This window comes from Brassica napus, chromosome C2 (assembly GCF_020379485.1).
Source record: "Brassica napus cultivar Da-Ae chromosome C2, Da-Ae, whole genome shotgun sequence".
Taxonomy (NCBI): Eukaryota; Viridiplantae; Streptophyta; class Magnoliopsida; order Brassicales; family Brassicaceae; genus Brassica; species Brassica napus.
The window spans coordinates 20,416,394-20,443,158 of record NC_063445.1 but is presented as its reverse complement, the minus strand read 5'-3'; the positions used below and the strand labels follow the sequence as shown (position 1 = coordinate 20,443,158).

Below are 26,765 nucleotides of genomic sequence, written 5' to 3'. Positions count from 1 at the left end.
TTTTTCAGTTTGGTTTCCAGCAAATATGTTTTAGTTTCTTTGTTGGAAATATTCGTGTGTTTAGTCCAATTATCTACAAAATGGGGTGATCTGTAGGAAAAATGACAACGTAAAGAATTCGTTAATTCTCTGTGAACACCAAATACTACCATTTTCTACGTAGTTAAATTTTTTTGGTTAATTTTTTTTGGGTAAAATACGTAGTTAAATTCGTCAAATGGATATCAAAAATGGACAATTATCAAAATAACTAAAACATAAACAATACAGTACAAAATTATCATAAATGTATGCTACATCGCAAGCAAGAAGGAACATACTCGTCATTCATGACGTTAATCATTTTCCGCAGCAGAAGTTTTTTTTCTTTGACTTAAGCAGCAGAGGTTTGTTTCTCCATAAGAATTTGCAGTTCTGTAAAAATCCTCGCTTCGTATCCTTCCTTTTGGAAAAGATGAGAATATGATATGTTGACTTTGCTTATCTTGAATCACCAGTCAAAAGTGAAAACAGAGTTTATTCAGTAAATTTAATTTAATTCTCAAAAAAGTTTATTCAGTAAATTTAATTTAATTCTCAAAAAAGTTTATTCAATTCTTTTAATTTAATTCTCAAAAAATTTTATTCAGTTCAAAAAACGTTTATTCAGCTCACCATATGTTATTACAAAGAAATATTATTTAAAAAATTAATATAAGCCGAAAACAAGTACCAAATGTGTAAAAAGATAAAACCCATTTTTCCAACTACTTTTTTTTCCCTTAACGTCGCATTTTCAAGTATGCACAAGATTCCAACTAATTAGCAAGAAAATGAAAGATATACACCGAATTGCAACTACTAGGCCCTACTGTTTAATAACGGTACAAATCAGGCAACTAAACGGGACTCATCACACTTTCTTTAACTCTCTCGCCTCTTTGAATCTCCTACCTACCCAAACATATCAATTCTGTATTGTTTCTTTTTGACCAATTAATTTATGTACTTTTATTATTATGAGGCACATGCATATAGCGAAGCTTTATTTGACTGACATGCGTACCGAAATCTAAGAAAATAAAATACGAGCTCGTGCATATATATATTGAGGCCAAACGCAGAGACCAAACCTCATCAAGCCACAGCTGTTTAATACTTATCCAACACAAAAAAACAGCTGCAAGTTTGATCATCTCTCTTGTTTTCAGAAACCAACTTATAAAACTTCTTAGGTATAAACCAGCCAAAAGTGTAATGGGTCTAATCAGTGAAGAGTACGTAAGGCTATTAGGAGCATGGCCTAGCCCTTTCGTGCTGAGGACTCGGATCGCACTTAACCTAAAGCGTGTACCGTACGAGTATCTTGAAGAAGAAGATAGTTTAAATTCGGAGAGCGTGTTAAACTACAACCCCGTCCACAAACAGATCCCTATACTCATCCATGGCAATAAACCAATCCGTGAATCTCTCAACATCGTCATGTACGTCGATGAAACTTGGCTCTCTGGTCCTCCCATCCTTCCCTCAGACCCATTTGATCGTGCCGTAGCTCGCTTTTGGGACGTCTACATCGACGAACACGTAAGTCATGATGAATCCATGAGCAATCTTATTTTTATGACATGTTTGTTTTACTACCAGAACTGAATCTGAGATTTAGAAGACCTTAAATATTTTATAGCCAAGCTTACAATCCCACATTCTCTTACCTTTTTTAAAAGAATTGTGGTATATATACATTGAGATTATGATTAAGATTCAGAACGAGAATGGACTATAAAAAATAATTATTTCGAGTGGACATATTAAAAATTCCACATTGGTAACTGGCGAGTTGGTGGTCGAGAGGACATAAATCACTGTTACTAGGAGTATTGTTTTGTTTAGAATTTTGTAGTAACTTGAATAAATAATCAAATTAAACAATCGTATTGACCTTTGATATAGTGTTTCACATCAATCAATGGAGTGGCGGTAGCAAAAGACGAGGAGGAAAGAAAGGCTGCGATAGAAAAACTAGAAATGTGTATGGCTCTATTGGAAGAAACGTTTCAAGAATGCAGCAAAGGAAGAGGCTTCTTTGGAGGAGACAACATCGGATTCATCGATATTGGTTTCGGATCGATGTTGGGTCCTCTCAAGGTTCTTGAGAAATTTACCGGCGTCAAGTTCATACATCCAGAAACGACACCAGGTCTTTTCCATTGGGCAGACAGATTCTACTCCCATGAAGCAGTCAAGCCTGTCATGCCCGATATCGAAAAGCTGGTCGAGTTTGCTAGGCTTAAGTTCAATACTTCAATCTTTAAATGAAGACCAAAGATTATATAAATTATATTTATGTACCGAAATCTAGACGACGGGTATATTATCATATGCTTCTAATAATCGAGATCGCTGAATAAAATATAGACTCGGCTAATTTAAAGGCACGGACAAAATATTCTCTTGTATTTTTTCTCTTTTTGAGAAAAGTTTTTATCTGTTACATTTTACATGGATTGCAGAGATAATCAGTTGTGTCCCGTAAAAACGAGTACGTTCTTCTTTGTCAGAAAAAAAAACGAGTACGTTCTTAATTGGTAATTAAATTAAATTTTCATTGAATGTATCCGAGGTACTATTAGATTTCATTATGCGGTGAGCTAGTAAAATCAATCAATATTCAAGAAAACAGTTTTTTTTTTCACTTTTTGACAATATACTATTAGTAAATGTAGAGATTTATGATTGAAATATCATGTAAAATTCATTGAGCAGTAAAGCTTTGCCACATTTCATCATTTGGAGGGAAAAATCCATGATTCAACCTAATAAATACACTTAGCTAGTGATGACATGATGAATGTAAGACAATGGAATTCCACTGACATTGTTGATAATTTCCTATGGGCCAACTAAACTAGTCAAACGTACTAAATATACTGAGCTTTTTCTAATTCATAACATCTTTGTATATCACGTAATAACCCCAATTATCGTAGGACATGCATGAATTCGATCCAAGTGTTTCTATATTTTAAGTAGGTTTATAAAATCTGGAGCCACAAGCAAATGTTTTTCTGCATGTGCTTAAGACTGGCCATTAAATTACCATTAACCATAGTCGTAGTATCTCCTTATCTGAAACATCAAAAAGGGTAAGAAGATGGCGAAGAATATTTATACCGTTCCCTCAAATTAAGCCAAATACGAGATGGAAAATAGTAGAAATGATAAATAGGTCCTAGCCATACAGATTAAACTTATCAACTCAAAGAGTAAGGGCATGTCCATTATTTTTTTAGCAAAAAAAAAAAACTCAATGAGTAAGGGTGTAAATGTAGTTAGCGGGTTGAAACAAAAAAAAAATTGAGATCAGTTTCACACTTTTTACTGTGAAAACCACTTTTTATAATTTAATTGGTCTACAAAATTTAATAAGTAAAAAGTTGTGCTGAAATGTGAAAACAAATTATATTTTGAAATAAAAATATTTATTAAACTACTTATCACTACAAGAAAAAGAGGTTTTTATAGCGGAATAGGATAGCGTTTTTTTCGTTTATGCTATGGTTGATATATCATTTAATTTTAGGTAGCGTTTCCGAAATGCAAACGCTATCTTTAGCTGGACCGATTTTTTAAAAAAATTTGTTACATACTTTACATAGCACTTCAGGTGAGAAACGCTATGATAACATATTTTTAATAGCACATAACTCAAAACGTTATGTTTACCTGTTTGAATCCGTAAACCCTAAACAAAATTTTAAATTCTAAACATATTTTTAAACACTAAACTATAAAAACAAATCCTGAATCTCAAATATTTCATATTCTGATTTTAAATGTTAAGTTTAAATTTAAAATTTTATATTTTCAAAATCTAGTTTCACTTTAAATTTCAAACCCTAAATCTTTAACATATTTTCAAACCTTAAACCCTTTATCCTATATCTAAACCTAATAACATAAACACTAAAGCTTACCTCAAAATCTCAAATCTCATATTTTCAAGTTTTAATAAAATAAAAGAAAAACTAAAAGATAACACTTATAAAAAATCTAACCCTTATACTCTCAAAACTCCAAACCCCTAAATCATAAACATAACCCTTAAATTTCAAACATTTAAAAAATCACCAAATTCAAAATCAGAAACATCTAAACTCTAAAGCATAAAACAAAATAATAAATTCAAAATCATAAACATAACTCTTAAATTTTTATAATATATTATCTTTAAAATTAGGCAAATTAAAGAATTTATAAGAATTGTAGTTGCTTTTTTCTATGGCCATTGATTAATTCTAATCTAAGGGTTAAAATTATCCTTTATCAATCTTCAACCTTCATTCTTATTGGTTAATTTTTTCACCTCAAAGATCTATGGCCATTGATGAAATATAATCTAAAGGCCACAATTTGTTCTCTCTCTTTTTCATTTATCTATCCTCTCATTAACGAAACATATCAACTCACTCCAGATCTAACAAAAAGAAAATAAAGTCTTTCCATATCCTTTTTTTTTCTACGATGTTTTCTCCTTCTTCACCACTCCCATTGATTTTGATCGACTTCTCCTCCGCTATGGTTACTCCCTCCCTGTTTTTCAACTGATGCTCTCAGTCCTCCTCTTCCTGTGGCGATGAATCGAACCCTTCCGTAGATGACATCAACAAGCCAATCGTCTGAACGATCCAACCGAGGACGATGACGAACACTGGTAGACAACTGTGGGCTGGAGCCGAGGAGATCGGATTGAAAGTATGGTACTTCGGTGGTAAAGAGGAGGTTCCCTACGAAGACCTCCCGAGATCTGACAAGCGACGTAAGACGACGAGGAATAAGAAAGAGGAGGATGTCGTGAGAAGAAGAGGAAGAGGAAAAAAATGTGAAGGTGGAGACGGTTCGAAGCTATCCTATGAAAACAAGGTTCTTTTGATTCTATGTAGTCTCCATTGCATTGGTTTTTGAACTCTCTGAATGCTCGTTACTTCTATTTGCAGGAGGATAACCCCAAAGTATCTTGTCCTCTTCTATTTAGTGTTACGACCGCAAGTGTCATGAGAAGTTGAATCTGGAACGGAGAAGATAACAATGGTGGCTGAAAAGATTAGATCTAGGTTTTTTTTAATTAGGGTTTAGGATTTTTTATTTTATTTAGATTTAGATTTTTGTAATACAATTTTAATTTATAAATCAATTTAAATTTATAAATTACAATTTCTATAAATAATTTTATTATTTTCAATTTTTTTTTTTAATTTTTTACAAGAGAAACAATAACGCATAAAATACGCTATTAAAAAAAAATATTTAATAGCATGCATAAAACTGCTATGGTATATCATAAAACGATAGCAGTGCGAAAACCGCTATCTAAAGTGTTAGACCTATTATGACGAGCGATGATACAGCGCTTAACAAACCGCTATCCTATCGTTAGATAGCGTTATTCGTCCGCTATAAAAACGCGTTTTTCTTGTAGTGTATATTATAAAAGAGAAGAAATAAAAGATAAAATATCAATGGACTGAGAAGTTTTAAAACTATTAGAGGAAAATGTTATGGACTAATCATTTCCACCTTGTTTTGTTTTTATTTCTTACGTATGTCTATGATATATATTTGACATAGTGAAACCATTACATGAATCTAATATTATCACTTTTTTGCGGAATTAAAATCATCTTACCCGTGTATGTTGTAAATATTTTTCCGTGAAGCATCCTGCCAAAATGCTAAATGATCAAAAGAAAGTAGCAAACAAGCTAGAAAAGTCATAAAATTAGTTTTATCTTTACATTGTTTTTTATCTTTATTGTGCGACTTCTAGTTAGTCGCAGATTGAATCATATATTGATTTCTGTTCAAAAGTGGCGACTAGATACTTACAAAAACGGCAATTAGACGTTCATTCCCCCGGCTGGTGGCGAATATATCCAGAATGCACAATCCAAAATACACTAACTCTTGATGAAGATGCCATCAGTAAATAATTTATAAGTTCTATTAACTATTCAACAATATATTGGTGTCAATCTAGGCTTATGACCATTTTATAAATATGGGATTCAATCAAATTGATACAAACTAATTTTGTTTGATATATGACCGTAATTTTTCGTAAGTATAGCAGTTACATTCGGTTTAAAATTTTGATGCGTCTGGCTTATAAAATACAATTATGCAAAACAAAATAATGTATAGAATTAAAAGTGTAGCAATGAAGAATGAAGACATTACCAATTGGTAGTTTCTCACTCATTAATAACCTAATTATAATGTGAGAGGTTAAAATATTATGTTTATTACCAAAATAATTGTTTGTGTAAAAAAGAAAAATCGGTTATGAAAGAGGAGTACCTATATATTCAATATTGCATTATTTATGTGCTATATTACGAAAAATGTCATTTAAATATTAGATTTTTATATTTTCATTAATGAAAATATTTTCAAATGGCATTTAAGTAATTAATCTAAAAATCAAATAATTTATAATCTCTTTTGACTTTAATTATAAATATATTTTTCATTTTATTTGTAACAGACTCTTATTAAAAAGAAATTTGTAACAATGTTAAAATATTATCCTAAATTAGTATCCTATTAAATTTTAATTATAAAACGTAAAACTAAAATCAACTAATATCTTCACATTTTCTATAAGTATAATTATAATATTAACTAAATAATAAATAAATAAATTATTGCACTAATTATTTTATACTTCAAACTAAATTTAAGTACATGTATAAATAAAACCACATACATTTTTTCAAATAAAACTAGTTTCTTAAAGTTAATATAATAGTAGAAAATATTAAAATTGATATTAATCAAAAATTAACTTATAAAATGAAAATTTAAAACAAGATCAATATTTTTAACAAAAACAAACAAGAAAATTTGTAGTATTTGATTATGTGGTGGTTTGGGTTACAATTGGTTTTACAAGAATGCAGATTTTTTCTTCAAATATATAAAATATTTAGAGTAATACTACAAAACAAGGTAAAGATCAGATTTTCTTATTTCAGTTACCAGTATGATGGGAGTTAAACTGATTGTCTCTTTGTAAGTATAACAAATTATTTCTCGTATTACATAACACACTAATATATTTTAAATTCTATTCAATTTTATTAGAAAATATAACATAAAGATATAAAAATAAACTTCAAAATAAATTTTGAATATATTATTTTCATCTAACTTTTAAATATATAAATAAAAAACTCATATAAAATCCAAAATATTAATCCGATTGAGAATTGGAATAGATGATGTACATAAATTTAAACATAACTTATATGCAAGATTAAAAATGCATAAATTATGTTAAAACTTTTAATTTTCATGAAGTAATTTTTTTTATAAATCAAAAATTAGTTCCGCGTTTTAAAACGCGGGTAAAAATTTATATTGCTCTATTAAAATCTGAAACAAACGTAGTTATTTGAAAATAATTTTAGTGATCGAATCAATTAAGGGTCTGGCTGGTTGAAACGCAGTGGTTGCGGATGCGGGTGGTTGTGGTTTCTAGCGGTTTTAAGAAATTTGTACGACTGGTTCTACGGTTAGAAATTGGTGCATTTGCGGGATACTTATGACTGGTTAACTACCAAATGCAGCATTGGCTAAATAGTAAATTAAAATATTTACATTTTATATAATTATAAAAATATCAAAAATCATAATATTATAATAAATATAATAATTATATTTAGAAAGTTTTAGTTTAAAATTTTTAAAAATTATAGATAATACTTTTATTTTAAAAATTTATAATATTAATTAAAATATAATAGATATATTTTAGTATTTTATAATTCCAATTTAATTTTTTTATTGAATATTTTTATTTTTGTATTTATATTGTTTTTTACACGCAACCATCCGTAACCGCAAACGTTAACTGGAACTAACTTTTGAATTTATGAGATTTATAATGGTTTGAAATTGTTTAAAACAGTTTAAGTGATTGTTATAAAACGCCAATAACCAGTACTAACCGCAAAAAGTGCTTTTGTGGGTGGTAGCGGAGAAACCGGTACCCTAAGGTGTTGGATTAAACCTAGGAGAATTTGAAGCCGTCATAATAATCTTGAAGGATGATCGTATTCGAATAAAAAACCTAACTAGTCAACAATCAATCCTGACACTTTCGTCGTCCAGTGCCGGTCAAATTGAAACCACCTTATTTTCCCATGACTAATCTTTAATTAGGATTTAAAATCAAATTTGTTAGTGCTATTTTCTTGTCTCAAGTCAAAAATTAAATCTTAACCTTTTGACAAAAGGAAAACTAGAACGACCTTTGAATTAAGAAAAATATGAAAAACATATATTATTCCTTTATAAATACTCACCCAAAACTCAAATGTTAAAAACAAGAAAACAGACAACTTCGTCTCTCGATACATAGCTCATTAAGAAAAAAAAACACAAAACTAAGATGGCTCAGAATGGTTCGAACAGTACTGTGAAGCTGCTTGGAACATGGTCAAGCCCATTCGCCTTGAGGGGTCGAGTCGCTTTACACCTCAAGTCCGTTGAGTACGAGTACATAGAAGAAGCCGATGTTCTGAACTCGAAGAGCGATCTTCTTCTCAAATCCAACCCAATCCACAAGAAAGTCCCTGTCCTTATCCATGGTGACGTCTCAATCTGCGAGTCTCTCAACATTGTTCAGTACGTCGATGAATCATGGCCCTCCAAGCGTTCCATCCTCCCTTCTGATCCTAAAGATCGTGCCGCTGCTCGTTTTTGGGCTCACTTCGTTGACGGAAATGTATCAAGTTTCACCAATACCTTTGTTTCTTTATATATAACTGTTGTGGAATATGTGTATAATGTTGTGAACATGGTGCAGTGCTTTGAATCGATTGATGCGGCGGCTGGAGCGAAAGATGAAGCCGGGAGGATGATGGCAGCGGGAAGTTTGATAGAATGTCTAGCGGCGTTGGAGGAGGGTTTTCAGAAGAGCAACAAAGGCGGAGACTTCTTCGGAGGCCAAAACATTGGGTACATCGACATTGCATGTGGCGCCATATTGGGTCCACTATCTGTCATCGAGGCGTTTTCCGGTATGAAGTTTTTGAGTCCAGAGACAACACCGGGCCTGGTCCAGTGGGCTGAGATATTCAGAGCACATGAAGCTGTGAAACCTTACATGCCAACCGTTGCCGAGTTCATCGGGTTCGCCAAACAGAAGTTCAATGTCTAGTGAGAAGATGTTCTGAAAATGAAAATCTTTTGTGTGCATTTATATATGCAGTGGAGGCGAATGTGTGTTTCTGATTTATGTTCTCCGAGACTGTTTAAAAAATATGTTGTTTGTAAGTTACTATTTTCGAGACATGTAATCCCCTATATATTAATTGAGAAACATTTGAAAAGATGTAACCTCAATTTTGTATTAATTAAAATAGGCCCCAATGCATAGGTGACACTCAATTAGGTAGTCAATTACATTCAATTGAAAAATAAGTAGGTCCACATTCGATTTTTATATGTTGTTAGATACATAAGTTGGTCAAACTATATGATATAATGATATGATATGTTATTTTCTTTCCTTAAATAAAACCTACGGAATTACCATAAATGACTAATATATATATGACAATTAATGATTTTAATAATAAAGATTTGATAACAATTTATATCTCCTCCATCATTTTTTGTTTAATTTTATATTATTAAAATAAATTAAACAATCAAATTAGCTATAAAAGTAAAATTTAGATTTTTTCGTATATGTTATATTTTGAATTTTTAAAAACGACGATAAATGACTAAAACTATTAAAATTATTATGTTAAAAATTAATGATCAATGGTTTAACATTTTTATTATAAGAAGATACACATGATTTTAAAACCATATGAGTAAAAAATATCATTTAATAATAAAATAAATATATATATATATATATATTAAACACTATATACCATAAGATTACATAAATATTTTAATATTAAAACTTTCAATGAATTTTCAAGAACATTTATAAATTATAAACTTATTAAAGATTTCAGATTGAAAATTTTGTTATCGATGATTAAAATATTTTGTTATAAAATGATATGAATGATCATAGAATCGTATGATTATAAATTCTTATTTAATAAATAACTATATAAAATATACTATTCTTAGAAAAATAGGTTGGTCCTTCTTAACTTATATTACACTTTTTATTAAACTAACTATCGAATTGATAAATAATGTACCAAAAAATGTTGTGCACTTTCCTTAAATAAAAGCTACGAAATTACCTAATATGATTAACATATATGTGAAAATTAATTATTATGAATAATAAATATTTGATAACAATTTTTGTATCTTAGTTCTTTTTAAAAATTTTATATTATTAAAAGATATTAAAAATCACATTAAATATATAATAAAAAAAAATTCTATTTTTTTATATGTTATATTTTGAATTTTTCAAAACGTCTATAAATTATTAGAAATTTGAAGATCCCCACTCTTAAAATTTTGTGATCAATAGATTATTTTTTTTGTCATAATAAGTTACAAATGATCATAAAATTGTATTAATATGAACTTTTATTTAATATTATAAGAAGATACACATGATTTAAAACCATATGAGTAAAAAATATCATTTAATAATAAAACATATATATATATATATAGATTAAACTATATACCATAAGATTACATAAATATTTTAATATTAAAACTTTCAATGAATTTTCAAAAACATTTATAAATTATAAACTTATTAAAGATTTCACATTGAAAATTTTGTTATCGTTGATTTAAATATTCAGTTATAAAACGATATGAATGATCATAGAATTGTATGATTATAAATTCTCATTTAATAAATGACTATATAAAATATACTATTCTTAAAAAAATAGGTTGGTCCATCTTAACTTACATTATATTTTTTATTAAACTAACTATCGAATATTCGAATTGATAAATAATCTACCAAATTTTTTTTGCACTTTCCTTAATTAGAAGCTACGAAATTACCTAATATGATTAACGTATATATGAAAATTAATTATTATGAATAATAAATATTTGATAACAATTTTGGTATCTTAGTTCTTTTTTTAAATTTTATATTATTAAAAGATATTAAAAAATCACATTAAATATATAATAAAAACATTTATATTTTTTCTTATATGTTATATTTTGAATTTTTCAAAACGTCTATATATTATTAGAAATTTGAAGATTCTCACTCTGAAAATTTTGTGATCAATAGATTATTTTTTTGTTATAATAAGTTACAAATGATCATAAAATATAACGCATATGATTTTTTATTTAATAAATATTCAAACTAAATAATATATATATATATATATATATATATATATAAATACTAATGATTTAAAGCAACAAGATTGGCTGATCAATTTAGTTGTCCAGTTGAAATCTTTCAAAAGTATGTGAAAGATTAAAGTCAAAGTAAATATGGATTTAGAATAGTAGTTATATTTTACTAACCAAAATACCGAAAAAAACCGAACCGAACCGAAACCAATCTGATATCTGGATTGAACACCCCTAATCCAAATGAAGCCAAACTATTGTTTCATTCTCCAAAATATAATAAAAATAATAATTTAATTCCGCGCAAGGCGCGGGTCTTATCCTAGTATATATAATATTTCATAATATGAATACAAATTATACAATAAATATTATGCTAACTATACTTTGTTTTTATTTGTGGGATTAATGACTAATCATGTTTGTTGCTGTGAGTTTTTCTATTTATTGATGATAAAGTTATGAACGAAAAACAATTTCTTAACATTAGTATCAGAAAATAACAATTTAATTCATATATACTAGGGATCAGTTGTTTGTCTAGACTCATCAACACTTACCTCCATAAATGACATCTATGTATATTTAACTAGATAGATCACATTGCTTTAAAATCTATTTTACAAGGTAATTGATTTTGAGTCTCTTGCAGTGAGACGAAACCAAACCTTAAATACCGCAGCAGTACGGCTTCGCTGTTCAACCCCTAAGGTTGGGGAAACTAATCCCTTCATGAGCAATAAGATCGTTGTGATACTTGACATGATTCAAGAACAAAATACGTGCTGCTTAGAATTCTGTAGAATGATTAGTCATTCAAATGAGGAAATTAAGTGCATATATAAAGACATCAAAATCTTGAAGAGATGTAACATAATCCATACTGCACAAACAAATATATATTCTATTAAAACAGCAGCATGACATATTGATAAAAGGTTGTGTCCAACTATTATTTCAGCAAAACATACCCTTTAAATATAACTGCAATTAAATTTAATTTCTGAATCTAACCACCACATATACATGCCTAATAATCGGTTAACCGCCACATTAACCACCATGACCAGTTTGATTAAAAAATATATTAATGCAGTTATTCATACAAGAATCAATTAATATATCACGTCAGTTACCAAAGAAACATTTATGCCAATATATATATTTTTAATAGTAAGTGACTATAAGTCTAGATACCAAAGAAACAAAAACATTAGAAAAATCAACTTTGTTTTAATTAAATTTATGCCAATTTATATTGACATTCCAAACACATATTCCAATATATATTGACATTCCAAACACACAATTGTAACTATAACTTTGTTATTTTTTAAAAAATTAATCATTCTTTAAATATAAAGTACAAAATTAATGTGTGAAATGACCATGACACAATTGTATAGTTATGTAACATCACAAATTCAATACAATTATCCAAAATTTCTTACTAATAATTTAAAAAATATTATACACAAACATATAAATTAAATTTCTTTAACAAATAAGAAAATTACAAAAATGTTACTTATTTACATTAAAAAAACAAAAAATTACAAACCAACATTATACATGCGGGTCAAGATCTAGAACCGACAAATATGATTACAAAGAAACGAGCATACGGGTAATATGATTACAAAGAACTGAGCGTATGCCGTCAACTTTTAAATGACTATTATTTTATAAAATAGATTTTGATTAAGATTTATACACAGATATGATTACAAATAAAAACAAAAATATAATTATAAAAAAAAACAAAAAATATGAAAATTAAATTTCTAAAAAGAAGGACGGGTCAGAATCTAGTAGTTACTATAAAAGAAAAACACATTAGATTTATTCTAATTTCAATTTCATAGTTATAGTGTAGTTACATATATATTTATTTTCAAGTTTCATGGTGGAGATTATATTTATTTTCTTTTCTACCCGTACATTTCATACCAGTGTAGTTTTTGTTTTTTTCACATATCTTTTAGAAAATATATGTTTGGTCCAATTTTTCTGCTATCAAATTAAAAATAAAGAACATATCATGATTTAATTTTAGAGCATTACAAAACATTTACACAGATGGCAAAATATTCTAAAATCACTGAAATCACAAAGATAAGCTACATGCTTATCCAATTCAGATTGGAACAGGATAACAACAGAAGTGATAACACAAATTAAAAATTGTTAATATTCAAACCAGATATCATTACTTTAAATTAGCTAATCTATATTGTTAAATACATGCTTTATTCCAAATATACTAATAGAACACATTCAAACTAGGTTTTCAAATCTGTTTCACTTGATCCTTTCTGCAGAATCCACGAATATTCATCAGTTAGCTTGATCCGCCTAGTCCGGTACAACAGAATCTGCATACCGAGGCCATCTATCTCGAGGAGTCATGTAATAATGTTTGTGTGATTACATATCTCCAATTCGATCATGAACCCTTCTAAACTTCAAATTTTACCGTTTGTACTATAGGCTTGTACTCCGACCAATACTTGCCAAGCTATAATTGTTTTGGTCGGATCCATTCAAATGGGCTGTTTGAGATGTTCAACCTCAAAACACACATAGCACAGCACATATAATGGCCCAAGCTATAAGTGGAAAGCATGCAGTTATTTTTCAAATTTAAAATTCATAAGATAAATATAGAGAGGTGTTCAATCCGGATATCGGTTTGGTTTTTTCGGTTTTTCGGTATTTCGGTTAGTAAAATATAACTACCATTCTAAATTCATATTTACTTCGGTTTATATACCGTCGATTTTCGGTTTATTCGGTTTTATACCAAAACATAATTATTTAGTTTGGGATCATATTATATAAATTTTAGAGTCATATTGTCATCCGGTCATTTATTAAAATAATATTATATTTTCAAATAAAAGAACAAAAAAAAATACGCTTATAACTTCAGATGAAATAATCAAATCTAGAATTAAATCAAAGCTCGAAATTTTGAAAATAAAAATAAAAAACAAAAGAGAAGTATGAAAGAAAAGTTTTTCCACTCTTCCATATTTAGTGTTCATCAAAGTCATGCTTCTTCGAGTGAAACTCTGTTTGTTTATAAATAAGAAAAAGATTGTGAATTTTTTTTTTTAGTTATTATCCATCAAATTTATAACTTTCACTTCAATTTAATCAATGCTAAAAGAAAGTAAAATGATTAAAAGAAGAAGATTAAAAAAATAAGAAACCTCAGTTGCGATAAATTTTTATTTAATTATATTTTAAGTGTTTTTCAAATTAGTATTTTTTATTACTATAAAAATATGGTAATAATTACTAACAAAATAATAACTTATATAACAAATAGAGTTATAAAATATGTACATATTTACATGTTTCTATTTTTGATCGGTTTTGTTCGGTTTATTCGGTTTAATCGGTTATAAATCAAACCATATCCAAATCCTACGATTTTTATAAAATCATATTCATTCGGTTTATGTGGTATATATACCAAAACCACACCATATTGTCTATTTCGGTTAGTTCGGTTTGGTACGGTTCGGTTTTACCATATTGGACATATCTAGATATAGTGATACCAAGATCTACAACAACTTGAAGTATAACTAAATCTTTTATTGTTATTTAATCAGGTATCAAACCGTTCGTACAAACTAAATTAGAAAGAGCTTTGGAAGATATAAAAGTATCACAAATTACCACTACTATCATTTAGAAGGGAACAAAATGTACCTTCCAGCGTAACATCTTGACCTGGTCGCGAAGACTTATGATCAACAGCCTGGAAATTCATTTGGCAATTTCATCATATATTAGAATAATAATTTAATGAAAGTGATGTATGTAACTAAGAAAACTCGATCGTGATCTCCTAACATATCTACGCGTTAAACATTATGACATGGTTATACTTGGACAATATAAAGCGACAAACGATACGACCATAACAAAAACTTTCGCCGTGTCTACAAAAAAAAATGGAGCTATTCACGAAAAGTCCCGCCGTTAGATTACGGAGCTGTCACGAAAAGTACCTCTTCGCCGCTGACGACGAAAAAACCGTCCGTCAAAGCTCAGACGGAGCCTCACGGCAATCAGTGTGGACGGTGGAGATGGTGCCACGTAAGCCTAACTTCATCCGTCTCAAAAGCTGTTACGGCAAGTACTTAACGGCGAGTGACTCGTCGTTTCTTCTTGGCATGACCGGCCAGAGAGTCATCCAAACGCCGCCGTTTCGTCAGGCTGAGCACGAGAGCAACTGGGAGCCAATCAGAGACGACTTGCCGGTGAAACTCATGTCGTGGAACGGTAAATATTTGCGCGGGAACGGTGGATCGCCGCCGTGGAAAAACTCCGTCACGCACGACCGTGAGCCGACCATGGCAGCAACGAAGAAATGGATCTTGTGGTCTGTAGAAACCGTTGAGAGTCCCGAGAAGGTTTCGTTCGCGGATCGGTTTTCGTCGCCAGCTTCGAGTTTTAACTCTTCTGTCTCCGACGAGTCAAACAACGAGTCAAAGGTTAAAAAATCATTTAATTGTGGATCTTCCAACTCCATCGGGTCGGATCCTGGGTCGGTTTTTTCTCCGAAGCTTATGTTTACTCCGACAATGTCGGGGACATTGTCCCCAAAACCGACCGAGGTTAGTTAAGTATGATTCTTTATAAATATTTTTTAACTTAAAAGTATGATTCTTTATAAATATTTTTTTAAAGTTATTTATCCATACATATTTTTAATAGAATTTCTGTTAAAAGTATAATAGTTTAAGAACAACAAATTAATATACCTTTTCTTTTAAAAAACAAAAACATAATATTTATTACATTTAAAAAGTAAAATATAAACTTATATATATTTATTAGTATTTTTGTTGAATTACTTTAAAATAAATAATCACATTTTTTATAAAGCTAAAACTACAGCAAAGACAAAAAATCTAAAACCAAAACAAAAATTTTAATTAAATTTTTTTAAAATTCTAAAAACCAAAAACAAAAACCAAAAAGCATTCAAACAATGGCTAAGACATTGATTTTGAAACAGAGGAAAGATTTGAAGAAAAATGTATCAGCAATGGAGATCTTTCGCGATGCGAGATCGGTGCGGTTACGTAGCAGCGCACACGAGAAGTATTTAGTAGCAGATGATGATGAAGAGAGTGTGATAATGGGCCGAAACGGGTCGTCGAAAGAGGCCCGTTGGAGAGTTGAGTTGGTACCCGGTTCCGAAAAGATCATCCGGTTAAAGAGCTGTCACGGTGGATATTTGACGGCGTCGAACGAGCGGTTGATGCTGGGAGCAACGGGGCATAAGGTGGTTCAGTCGAGGAGGATTCGAACCGGTGAACCGGCGGGCGAGTGGGAACCGGTTAAAGAAGGGTCAAAGGTGAAGCTCAGGAGTAGAAACGGCGGGAATTATTTGAGAGCCAATGGGGGAGTGCCACCTTGGAGGAATACGGTTACGCATGATACACCGAACCGGACTGCTACGCAGAGTTGGGTGGTTTGGGATGTTGATGTGGTAGAGATTATGGAGCGTTCTCATGGAACCGGTTAATTATATACTGGGTTCTAACTCCTCTAAGGTTCTGGACTGCAAGCAGATTAGTTTTGTAATAATGAACTGGGCTCAGAATCCGCTTACCCAGCCCATAACAGTAACCATAAACCACTTGAAAAATGTGTGATTGAATTTTTGAATTAAATACCGAAAATGTTTTGTTTAAGTTAACTTTTTATGTTTGCTAAAAGCTATATAACTGGATTTTTTATCAAAGATATAACTGCATCTTTTGTTTCACTAATTTTAAGTTCTTTATGATTTCGCATAGGATGTTAATTTTTCTCTGTATCTACACAGATTACATAAGAATTATCACTTCTATTAAAGTTAAAAAAATCGTAAAAGTAGACAAATAATTTTGAAACATCTAACTTGATTTTATTTTCTTGGTTGATTTTGGACCGATGCCTGATTAGCGATATGGGTGAACGTTCGGATACTCATTCAAGTTCGGATTAGATATTTCAGGTTTTCGGGTATTTCGATATAAAAGTAAAGAATCTTTTCGTGTATTTTTAACACTCAGGTTGAATTCGGGTATATGTAGTTTGGATTCGGGTGATTCTGCCGGAGTGTAACTTTAATAAACAAGATCGGGATGATCATATCTCATGAATCAAAACAAAAAAATATGAATCTAATAATAATGTGTACGTTTGTAAGATTAAACAATATAATATTATACAAAGAACAAGAAAATAGGTTGTTAACCAAAGAGTGGGGCAATAAATACTCAAAGATGAAAAGCAATACTTCAACAAAGCAACTTTAGAAAAGAATGTATCCTCCAATAAAATTGAAAGGTGTGAAGAAATTAAAAACAGAACTAAGTCCAAGAGGAAACAAAGTTTGGTTTAGCATAAACTATGAAGATGAAATGAATAAGTCTAAATTGTTAGGGATTTATAGTTGATATATACATTTCTGATATTTCGGATATCCATTTGGATATCAGATATTACCCGATAGGGATTTGGTTTTGGGAATTGGATAAATGCCCCGACCTAATTAGTAAGACCAAAATTAAGATCGATATCTAAAATTCAAGACAAAACAAATGGAAACATATAAGGCTCAAAAGTATCTCATGATTTTAAAGCGCATTAGGCATTAAACCAGCTTATATGGTTCATGGCATTTCCAATGATATTCTATTCTCAATATAAAATAAAATTTATGTGAAAATGCTTGATGATATTCTTTTTTCACGCTATAGTAGAGTAGTTTATTTTGTTTTGTTAATCATTTTATTTTCTCTTTTAAACTAGAGTATCGTTTGAGTATAAATCAGTTTTATTAATGAGTTACTCTATTTTAAAAGAAAAAATAGAATTAACTACCGGAGATGATCACGATGACAACCATATACGTAAATGACAAGAAGTTTAACGTATCACATACATGATCAAATGTAAAAGGTTGACTTATGATCTCTTTGTCATTGGGGCATGGCTTATGAGTTACGCGTTAAGGAGAGTCCCACACTCGTCAATCTCATCTCTTGCTGACTTGCTGTTACTTACAGGCAATAAATTGGATGAATGATATATATATTACTGGACAATTTTCTGCTTCGTATATATATATATATATCATTTTGGATAATTTGTTGGCCTATATTCTTCTGATAGTATACATGAATGATATTAATAAAAACGAATAGATTGCAAATCCTGTTTAATTTATAGTATAATGAATTTTGATTCACATAGTGTGCTATAGGGCTGAACATTTTACCCGATATCAGAATCCGTATCCAAATCCAATCCGAAAAACCTGAACTGAAATCCAAACCGAAATAGCAAAATATCCGAACGGGTATTGAATCAGGAGAGATTGGATATCCGAACTCGGAGGGTAATATTCGAATCCGAATGGATATCCGAAGATAACCGAACTTATGTATACTTAGGGCTGGGATTTTCATCCGAGACACGGATTCAGTCTGAGATTCGATCCGGATCCAATTCGAAAATCTGGATATCCGGAGGGGCCGAATCCGGATCCGGATAGTAAAATGTTGGATCCGTTAAAGCCGGATCCAGATATCTCAATTTTTTAGTCTGGATATCCGCATCCGTAAGTTTTATTAATAACTATTTCAAAAATAGTAATATCTAAATATAAAAATTAATTTTATTTAATATATTTTTATTTTTATAATAGTATATATAAATTTTATGTAAATTTTGTAATATTATACATAGAAATAATTAAAAAAATTATATATTTTTGTTTTTTAATTATTTTTAATATTTTATATATATTAATATTATTTTTTATTTATTTTAAAGATCTAAATTCGAATATCCGCTGGATATTACAATTTTTGGAAGGATATCCGACATCCGGATATCCGAGAACTCCGGATCCGGATAAGGATAGTAAAATTATGGATCCGCCGAATAATTATTCGGATCCAAATACATTAAAATTGCCCGAATACCTGATCCGTCTCAGGCATATGTATACTTAACCCTTATTTCTAGTTTACCTCTCTCATTTTATTCAAAATATTTATATTAATGCTGCACATTGCTCAAAATCAGATAATATATATAATTATGGACAAATTAATTTTCTACTTATTTAAAATACATATCAAGCTATTACTTATCTCATTAACAAATGTTGCATCCAAAATTTCAAAACAACAACTAAATTAGCGTATTTCTATTTTTTAAGTTTTAACTTCAAACCTATTAATAGTTTAATCTATTAAAAATTAGAAAACCAGTTAAGTTAAAAGTATATTTTAATTACACAATAACTTAAAAATAATGAATTTTTTTTTTCAAAATCTAAATATCCGAACCCGACCCAAAATAACTGAACCCGAACATAAAATATCTGAATCCGATCCGAAGTGTAGAAATACCCGAACGGGTTCTAGACCTCGATACCGAAATACCCGATCCGAATCCGAACGGGTACCCGAATGCCCTGCTATCCGAGACTGACCTGGTTATCGAGTTATAAATTATATATATATATATATATATTATTTTTGGAACCATATATATCTATCTATATAAATTCAACTTACACGTTAGAAACAAAACAGATTCATTTTCACCATAGAATAACTTATTTATATTCTCTCCTAACTTATTTATATTCTTTTGTATCGGTTACTGTTGTAACGGGGAAGAGGGGTAGGGTAACATACGTAAAAAGATAACACCAAATTATAGATATATAACTATGCTGACGTGGAAACCATAGCTATGGTGAAACACGTCAATTAAGCACAACTTTTCCCATTGTTCAAAAACAAAGGCATAACTTTTCCCTGCCTGGTGGCTAAAATCGTTTCATCACATGGCTATTCATTATTCAACTAGTTCAAAAATAAACGATAGAAAAAGGCTCACGTGAAAAAGGTTCACGTCACTGCGTGCCTCTTTGGACTTAGTCTCCACTTATAAATACATACCAAACACTGCATGTAATTCACAATTAGTAATAACATAGCTAGTATCAGCAAATGGAGTTTTTCCACAACGCTAAAGCCATTAGGATGCGTATCCACGAGAAGTATCTGATGGCGGATGAAGACGAAGAGACGGTGACTCAAGACAGGAATGGTTCCGACAAGAGAGCTCGATGGACCGTCGAGCCGGTTCGTGGTTCCTTTGAAGTGATCCGTTTAAGGAGTTGTTACGGTAACTATCTCACCGCCTCGAACGAACGTTTCTTGCTCGGTGCAACGGGGCGTAAAGTAGTATTGTCGAAACCTAATCGGCTTGGCTCGTCCGTAGAGTGGGAGCCGGTGAGAGAAGGATCGAAAGTGAAGCTCAGGACTAGATACGGAAACTTCCTTCGAGCCAATGGTGGACTTCCTCCTTGGCGTAACTCCGTCACGCATGACTCACCTCACAGTTCAGACTCGTTTTTGTGGGATGTTGATCTCATTGAAATCTTAGTCGGAACGGCGCCTCCGGCTCTAGCTCCGGCGACAACTCCCGCGCCACAGAGGAAGCCGTCAAGTCCTCCTATGTCTAGAACCTCTTCAGAAAAATACGTGGTAGAGGTTAGTATTAAGATCGGAACACTGGAAGTTTTTCTAAACAATTAGTAAAGGCTTATAAGTTAAAAAAAAAAATTAAAGACATTTTTTTGGCTAGGATAAATTAAAAAAGTTTGGGGGTCTATGATTAATGTTTCACTTGGCTCCTTTCAAGATCGGATTAGGATTAGGGAAGTTAAATTTTCCGATATATTTTTGGAGATATTATTTTCAAGATTATCGTCTTAACATTTTCTTGATTTTTTATTGACTAGTTGACTGAGTCGCTGCCAAAATCTGAAGGGAGGGTCATATATTACCATATTGCAGACGAAGACGGACACGTGGAGGATGAGTCAGCCGTTGGATACGCTTTGACTTTCAAAGGAAATAGCGTGGAACAGTTGACGCAGGCCCTCAGGAAAGAGACTAGAATGGATGACGTTGTTGTATGTACACGCAATCCTTTGAACGGCAAGTTGTTTCCTCTCCGTTTGCAACTTCCGCCAAACAGTGGGACAATGCACGTCGTTCTAGTTCCCTCAACTACGTAAACGTCATGCTATTTGCATTATTGGTCAGGCAATTTGCTCAAAGATTAAGAGATAGTTCTAATAAAAAGGCACACGATTGGTTATGGGAGTGTTGATTTTAGAATATTAGGTAATACTAGGGGGTTTTCCGGGCTACGCCCGGATTTTTTCCTATAATATTAGTTTAATTTTTATATTATATTTTAAAAACGAACAAATATGATATACACTGAAACTTGTTATAGATTATAAACATAAATGCAAATTTTAAACTATTTGAAATAATTTGTTGTGTTTTATTGGAGTTTTATGTAGGATATTAGTAAGATTAATAAAAAGTTAACTAAATTATAAGTTAAGATCTATATATATTCTTTATCTTGGTTATTTATTTTTATGTAAAACAATTGTAAAGCTTATAATTAGTACTGTATAAATTTTGATTGGTTTTAAAATTATTAAGTTTCATTTTTGTACTTGTCTTTAAAAGAAGAAAGTACCACCGACTTGTATACCGGTTCTTTATTTGTTGTCTTCAATTTATCGTTTTAACAAAAATAATTTTGTCAACCTTTTTAACCAAAATTTAAATTTAACATTTATTGTTGCTATTTAATTTCTGTGTTTTTTTTAAGTTTGTTTGTGATAGAAAGAAAATTTTCCTTCATGATTTGAAATATTTTTAGTTGTAAATTTATAGAAGGTTTACTTTCTTACCGTTGTTGATGTAATATTAATTTTACAGTTTCTTATTTTAATTATTTAATTAATCAGATTTTTTGGAAATAATTTTGAATATTAATACTATTATTTGATGTTCTAGCTTTTTTCTGTTTGATGGGTAGTGTTTGTGTGCTCGGTCATCCCTTTATGCAAGGCTGAGATACTTGCTCAAATATGGTCTTGAATGACCTCTCGAAAACATGGTCTTGAATGAATTCAAACCCAACTTAAAATCTTTCTGACACTTATAAATGGTAGATATATACAAAAATTATCACTGTCTGAGATCTGAAATTAGGTTTTTAATCAAAAATTCTGAAGAACTCTTAACTCAAATCTGATTAAACACATTGCATAGACGTTTTGTGTGTTTCTGAAAATAATTTATATACAAAAACGGTTTAATAATTCTAACTCCTACGGTTTGATCCTGCCTTACAATCTGAGTTGCAAACCTACGAACTGCGTTATTATTATTCTCGCATTTGCCTCACTTCTTCTTTTGTGTTTCATGACCTTTTTTTTAGGTTCCATGACCTTTGTCTATGATGCTTTGATAGTATTCTGTACAAACTCAATATTAAATTTTACTTTAGTTATACACATTCTAAGTTATTATCCAGGCTACACATGTTTATATTAATAATTTGTTTTATATTTATAATAATTTTAAAATTATCAAAATAGAAGATCGTTTTTAAAATTGTAACCTTTTAATTAACTACCATTTTCTATTTTTGGATTTATATATACATAAATTATGTTTTAATTGTACTTTTCATATGTAATACACATTATGTAATTTTTTTTTGTATATGTAATCTTATGATATAATATTTTATAATCACATTTAATATGAGTAACATATACTAATTATTGAATAAAATTAAATTGCATATTTTCCCCAAAAAAAATCACTGTTTAAATAAAATATGTTCTATAAATATTGAATAATTTGAACACAGTATGTTTTTGTTACATGATATTATTATTAGCATATTGTTTACAGCATACCCAAAGTTTTATCATAATAAAGAAAAACAGTGACCTTGTACGCTTCTGAATCTCTGTACCGATGAGCAGTGTCGTCAGGACAAAGCCTTGTGGTTTGAGAAACTGGTAGACAGGCCCTCGCTTACTGTTCAATCTCTGCCACAAAAGTAGAAAAAAACTGAGCAGTAAAAAAAATCAGTATCTTCGTTCTTTAGATGTAACACATGAAAAATCCTAAAACCTAGACTTGGTGGTGGTTACAAGCAAAGTATATTATGTTGGATAATTCCAATTAAGAGCAAGTTAACTCATTAAAGTGAAGTTTGATGGGTTAAGGAAAAAGAAAAACATACCGAGCTTAGGAATGTTTCCAAATTATTATTAGGAATGTTTCCAAATTATTATTAGGAAAAGATGTAGCTTCGCCCTTAGGAAAAGATGTAGCTTCTTCCTATATAAAGAGTTCTCATGGAGAGATGTTCCATCAAGAGAAACACATTGAAAGGTTTAGTTTTGAGAGAGTTTCTAAATCTAATAAGAAGAGAAGTTCTTATAATCTTTGTGTTTGTGCAACTTTAATTGGTATCATAGCTCCACGTTTCGAAGTTCGTTTACAAGAGGAGTTGTAACTTCGATCAAAACATGGGAGACGATTCTCAAGCACGTGATAAAGGTCTTGAGATGAAGAAGGACATACGATGTCCGATGTTAACATCAACCAACTACACCGTATGGTCGATGCGAATGAAAGTTATGCTTCGTTTATACGAAGTTTGGGATACGATTGATCCAGGGAGCGATGATGCAAAGAAGAACAATATGGCGATTGCTCTAATCTTTCAATCAGTCCCGGAAGCGCTAATACTTCAGATCGGAGAACATGATACATCGAAGAAGATTTGGGAAGCTATCAAATCCTGAAACCTAGGTGCTGATCACGTGAGAGAAGCAAGGTTACAAACTTTGATGTCTGAGTTCGACAAACTGAAGACGGCAGACACAGACACAGTGGATGACTACGCAGGAAAACTTTCAGGCTTAGCATCGAGAGCAGCCGCGTTAGGAGAGATAATGGAAGCATCAAAGCTGGTAAAGAAGTTTCTGAAGGGACATCCAAGAACGAAGTTCATTCACATCGTAGCTTCGTTAGAACAAGTGTTGGATCTAAGTTCAACGGGATTCGAAGACATTGTTGGGAGATTGAAGGCTTTCGAAGAACGCATCAAAGAAGAAACTCAAGATGAAGATCAATCGAAGCTAATATTTGTAAAGAATGATGCACAAGGTCGTGGAAGCCATAGCAACTCGCGAGGAATAGGCAGAGGTGGAGGTTATGGTGGAAGAGGAAGAAGACGAGGAAGGTATAATGGTTCTGATGGTCATAACAAAGGAGGAGAAGCTTCAAACAAGACCAAGAAGGACTACTCTAAGGTTAGATGTTGGCGATGCGACAAGATGGGGCACTTCGTGTCACATTGTCCTACACGACTAAGAGAAGAAGCTAACCTAACGGAAACACAAGAAGCAGATGCATTATATATGCATGAAGTAGTATTCCTCAACGAAGAGAGAGTGTTTCCTAAGAGGTTTGATGAATGCGATGGAAATACGAGTATATGGTACCTTGACAATGGTGCAAGTAACCATATGACAGGCAAGAGAGAGTTCTTCTCAAACCTAGATGAGAGCATCAAAGGCAAAGTCAAATTCGGTGATGGATCAAACGGATTATTGGGAAAGGTTCGATCACGTTCATCGGAAAAACAGGGGAGAGAAGAGCACTCAAAGATATCTACTACATCCCAAGTCTTAAACACAATATCATAAGTCTTGGACAAGCAACCGAGATGGGTTGTGAGGTTAATATGAAAGAAGACTTACTGATGCTGAAAGATCCCCGTGGAAGGCTATTAGTACAAGTCGCAAGGCAACCAAACCGATTGTACAAGACGAATGGAGGTTGAATATCTGAAGTGTCTTCAAATACAAGAAACTGATGTTACATGGACGTGGCATGCACGGCTAGGACATGTGAACTTTGGAGTCATGAAGAATATGGTAGACAAAGAGATGGCAGTAGGGATGCCTCAGGTGATACACGAGAAAGATGTGTGCAGCGCCTGCTTAGTTGGGAAGCAAACTCGGAAGTCTTTCCCGCCTAAAGCAAAGTATCGAGCATCACACGCATTGGAGTTGGTACATGGTGACTTGTGCGGTCCGATATCACCATCAACACCAGCAAACAATAGATATGTATTTGTCTTAACTGATGATTACTCAAGATATATGTGGACGATGCTGCTAAGAGAGAAAAGTGAAGCGTTCGATCGGTTCAAAAAGTTCAAGGAGTACGTGGAGAATCAAACGAAGCTACAACTCAAGACTTTTTGCACCGATAGAGGCGGAGAGTTCACATCTTCTGAGTTCATTCGTTTTTGTGAAGAAAATGGTGTAACTAGACATCTCACCGCACCGTATACACCGCAACAAAATGGTGTGGTTGAGAGAAGAAATAGAACACTAATGGAGATGACTAGAAGTTTGATGAAAGCTATGAAGATACCTAATCAACTATGGGGAGAAGCAGTACGTCATTCAACGTATCTTATAAACCGCATTGCTACAAAGGCTTTGGAAAACAAGACTCCATACGAAGGCTTGTATGTTAAGAAACCGAACATTGAGCATCTAAGGGTCTTTGGATGTGTAGCTTTTGCAAAAATCAACAATCCTCATCTCAAGAAGCTGGATGATCGATTAAGGATGGTGATCAACCTAGGCACAGAGCCCGGCTCAAAAGCTTACAGACTCTATGATCTGGTCGCGAAGAAGATAGTTGTTAGTAGAGATGTAATCTTTGACGAGAAGAAAAGTTGGGATTGGTCCACACTATCAACAAACGTAGACGAAGAACCATGATCATTCAAGCTTCCTCATATTAATGTTACAGAAGAAGGAGTTGGTGATGAGCATCAGGATCACCAACACCACGAAGAGCAAAACAATAATGAAGAAGAAGAAGCTGTAGACGCAGATGAACAAGAGCAAGTAGTAGAGAACAACGATGCAAACCAAGACCCGCATGTAACATCAAGATATGGTCGTAACATCAGAAAACCAAAGCGGTTCGATGATTACATCCTACTCGCTGAAGTTGAAAGTGGCAGACTCTTGCTCACCATCGATGGTGAACCAGAAAGTTACATCGAAGCTGCAGTAATACAAGCTTGGATCGATGCAATGAAGGCAGATATCGAATCTATCATCAAAAACAAGACCTGGAAGCTCGTCAAGAAGCCGGCAGGTGTGAAACCGATAGGTTTGAAGTGGATCTATTAGATCAAGAGGAATGCAGATGGAACGGTGATCAAATACAAAGCAAGGCTAGTTGCAAAAGGTTACGTGCAACAACAAGGCATAGACTTCGATGAAGTATTTGCACCAGTTGCTCAGATAGAAACCATACGACTACTCTTGGCGTTAGCAGCAACTAATGGATGGGAGATCCATCACTTAGATGTGAAAACTGCGTTCCTGAATGGAGACTTAAATGAGGATGTATATGTTACTCAACCAGAAGGCTTTGTGTAGAAAGGAAAGGAGGATCATGTGTACAAACTTAGCAAAGCACTATACGGTTTGCGTCAAG

At 31.8% G+C, this 26,765-nt stretch overlaps 4 protein-coding genes across 4 annotated transcripts; all 4 read left to right on the top strand.

The window, feature by feature from the left end:
- The first annotated feature begins 1,101 nt into the window (after window positions 1-1,101).
- On the top strand, window positions 1,102-2,591 carry LOC106394871 (glutathione S-transferase U11-like). Its single transcript, XM_022714825.2, has 2 exons — window positions 1,102-1,563; window positions 1,930-2,591. The coding sequence occupies exons 1-2, from the start codon at window positions 1,237-1,239 to the stop codon at window positions 2,293-2,295; spliced, it is 693 nt and encodes a 230-aa protein (XP_022570546.1). The 5' UTR covers window positions 1,102-1,236; the 3' UTR covers window positions 2,296-2,591.
- Window positions 2,592-8,353: 5,762 nt separating this feature from the next.
- LOC106394933 (glutathione S-transferase U12-like) lies at window positions 8,354-9,378 on the top strand. Its single transcript, XM_013835473.3, has 2 exons — window positions 8,354-8,764; window positions 8,846-9,378. The coding sequence occupies exons 1-2, from the start codon at window positions 8,429-8,431 to the stop codon at window positions 9,197-9,199; spliced, it is 690 nt and encodes a 229-aa protein (XP_013690927.1). The 5' UTR covers window positions 8,354-8,428; the 3' UTR covers window positions 9,200-9,378.
- Window positions 9,379-15,121: 5,743 nt separating this feature from the next.
- Window positions 15,122-17,021, top strand: LOC125581854. The gene is made up of 2 exons (XM_048747964.1): window positions 15,122-15,935; window positions 16,340-17,021. The coding sequence occupies exons 1-2, from the start codon at window positions 15,270-15,272 to the stop codon at window positions 16,850-16,852; spliced, it is 1,179 nt and encodes a 392-aa protein (XP_048603921.1). The 5' UTR covers window positions 15,122-15,269; the 3' UTR covers window positions 16,853-17,021.
- Window positions 17,022-20,126: 3,105 nt separating this feature from the next.
- On the top strand, window positions 20,127-21,685 carry LOC111211919. Its single transcript, XM_022713264.2, has 2 exons — window positions 20,127-20,891; window positions 21,143-21,685. Exons 1-2 carry the CDS (start codon window positions 20,346-20,348, stop codon window positions 21,419-21,421), a joined length of 825 nt encoding a protein of 274 aa, XP_022568985.1. The 5' UTR covers window positions 20,127-20,345; the 3' UTR covers window positions 21,422-21,685.
- Window positions 21,686-26,765: the final 5,080 nt, after the last annotated feature.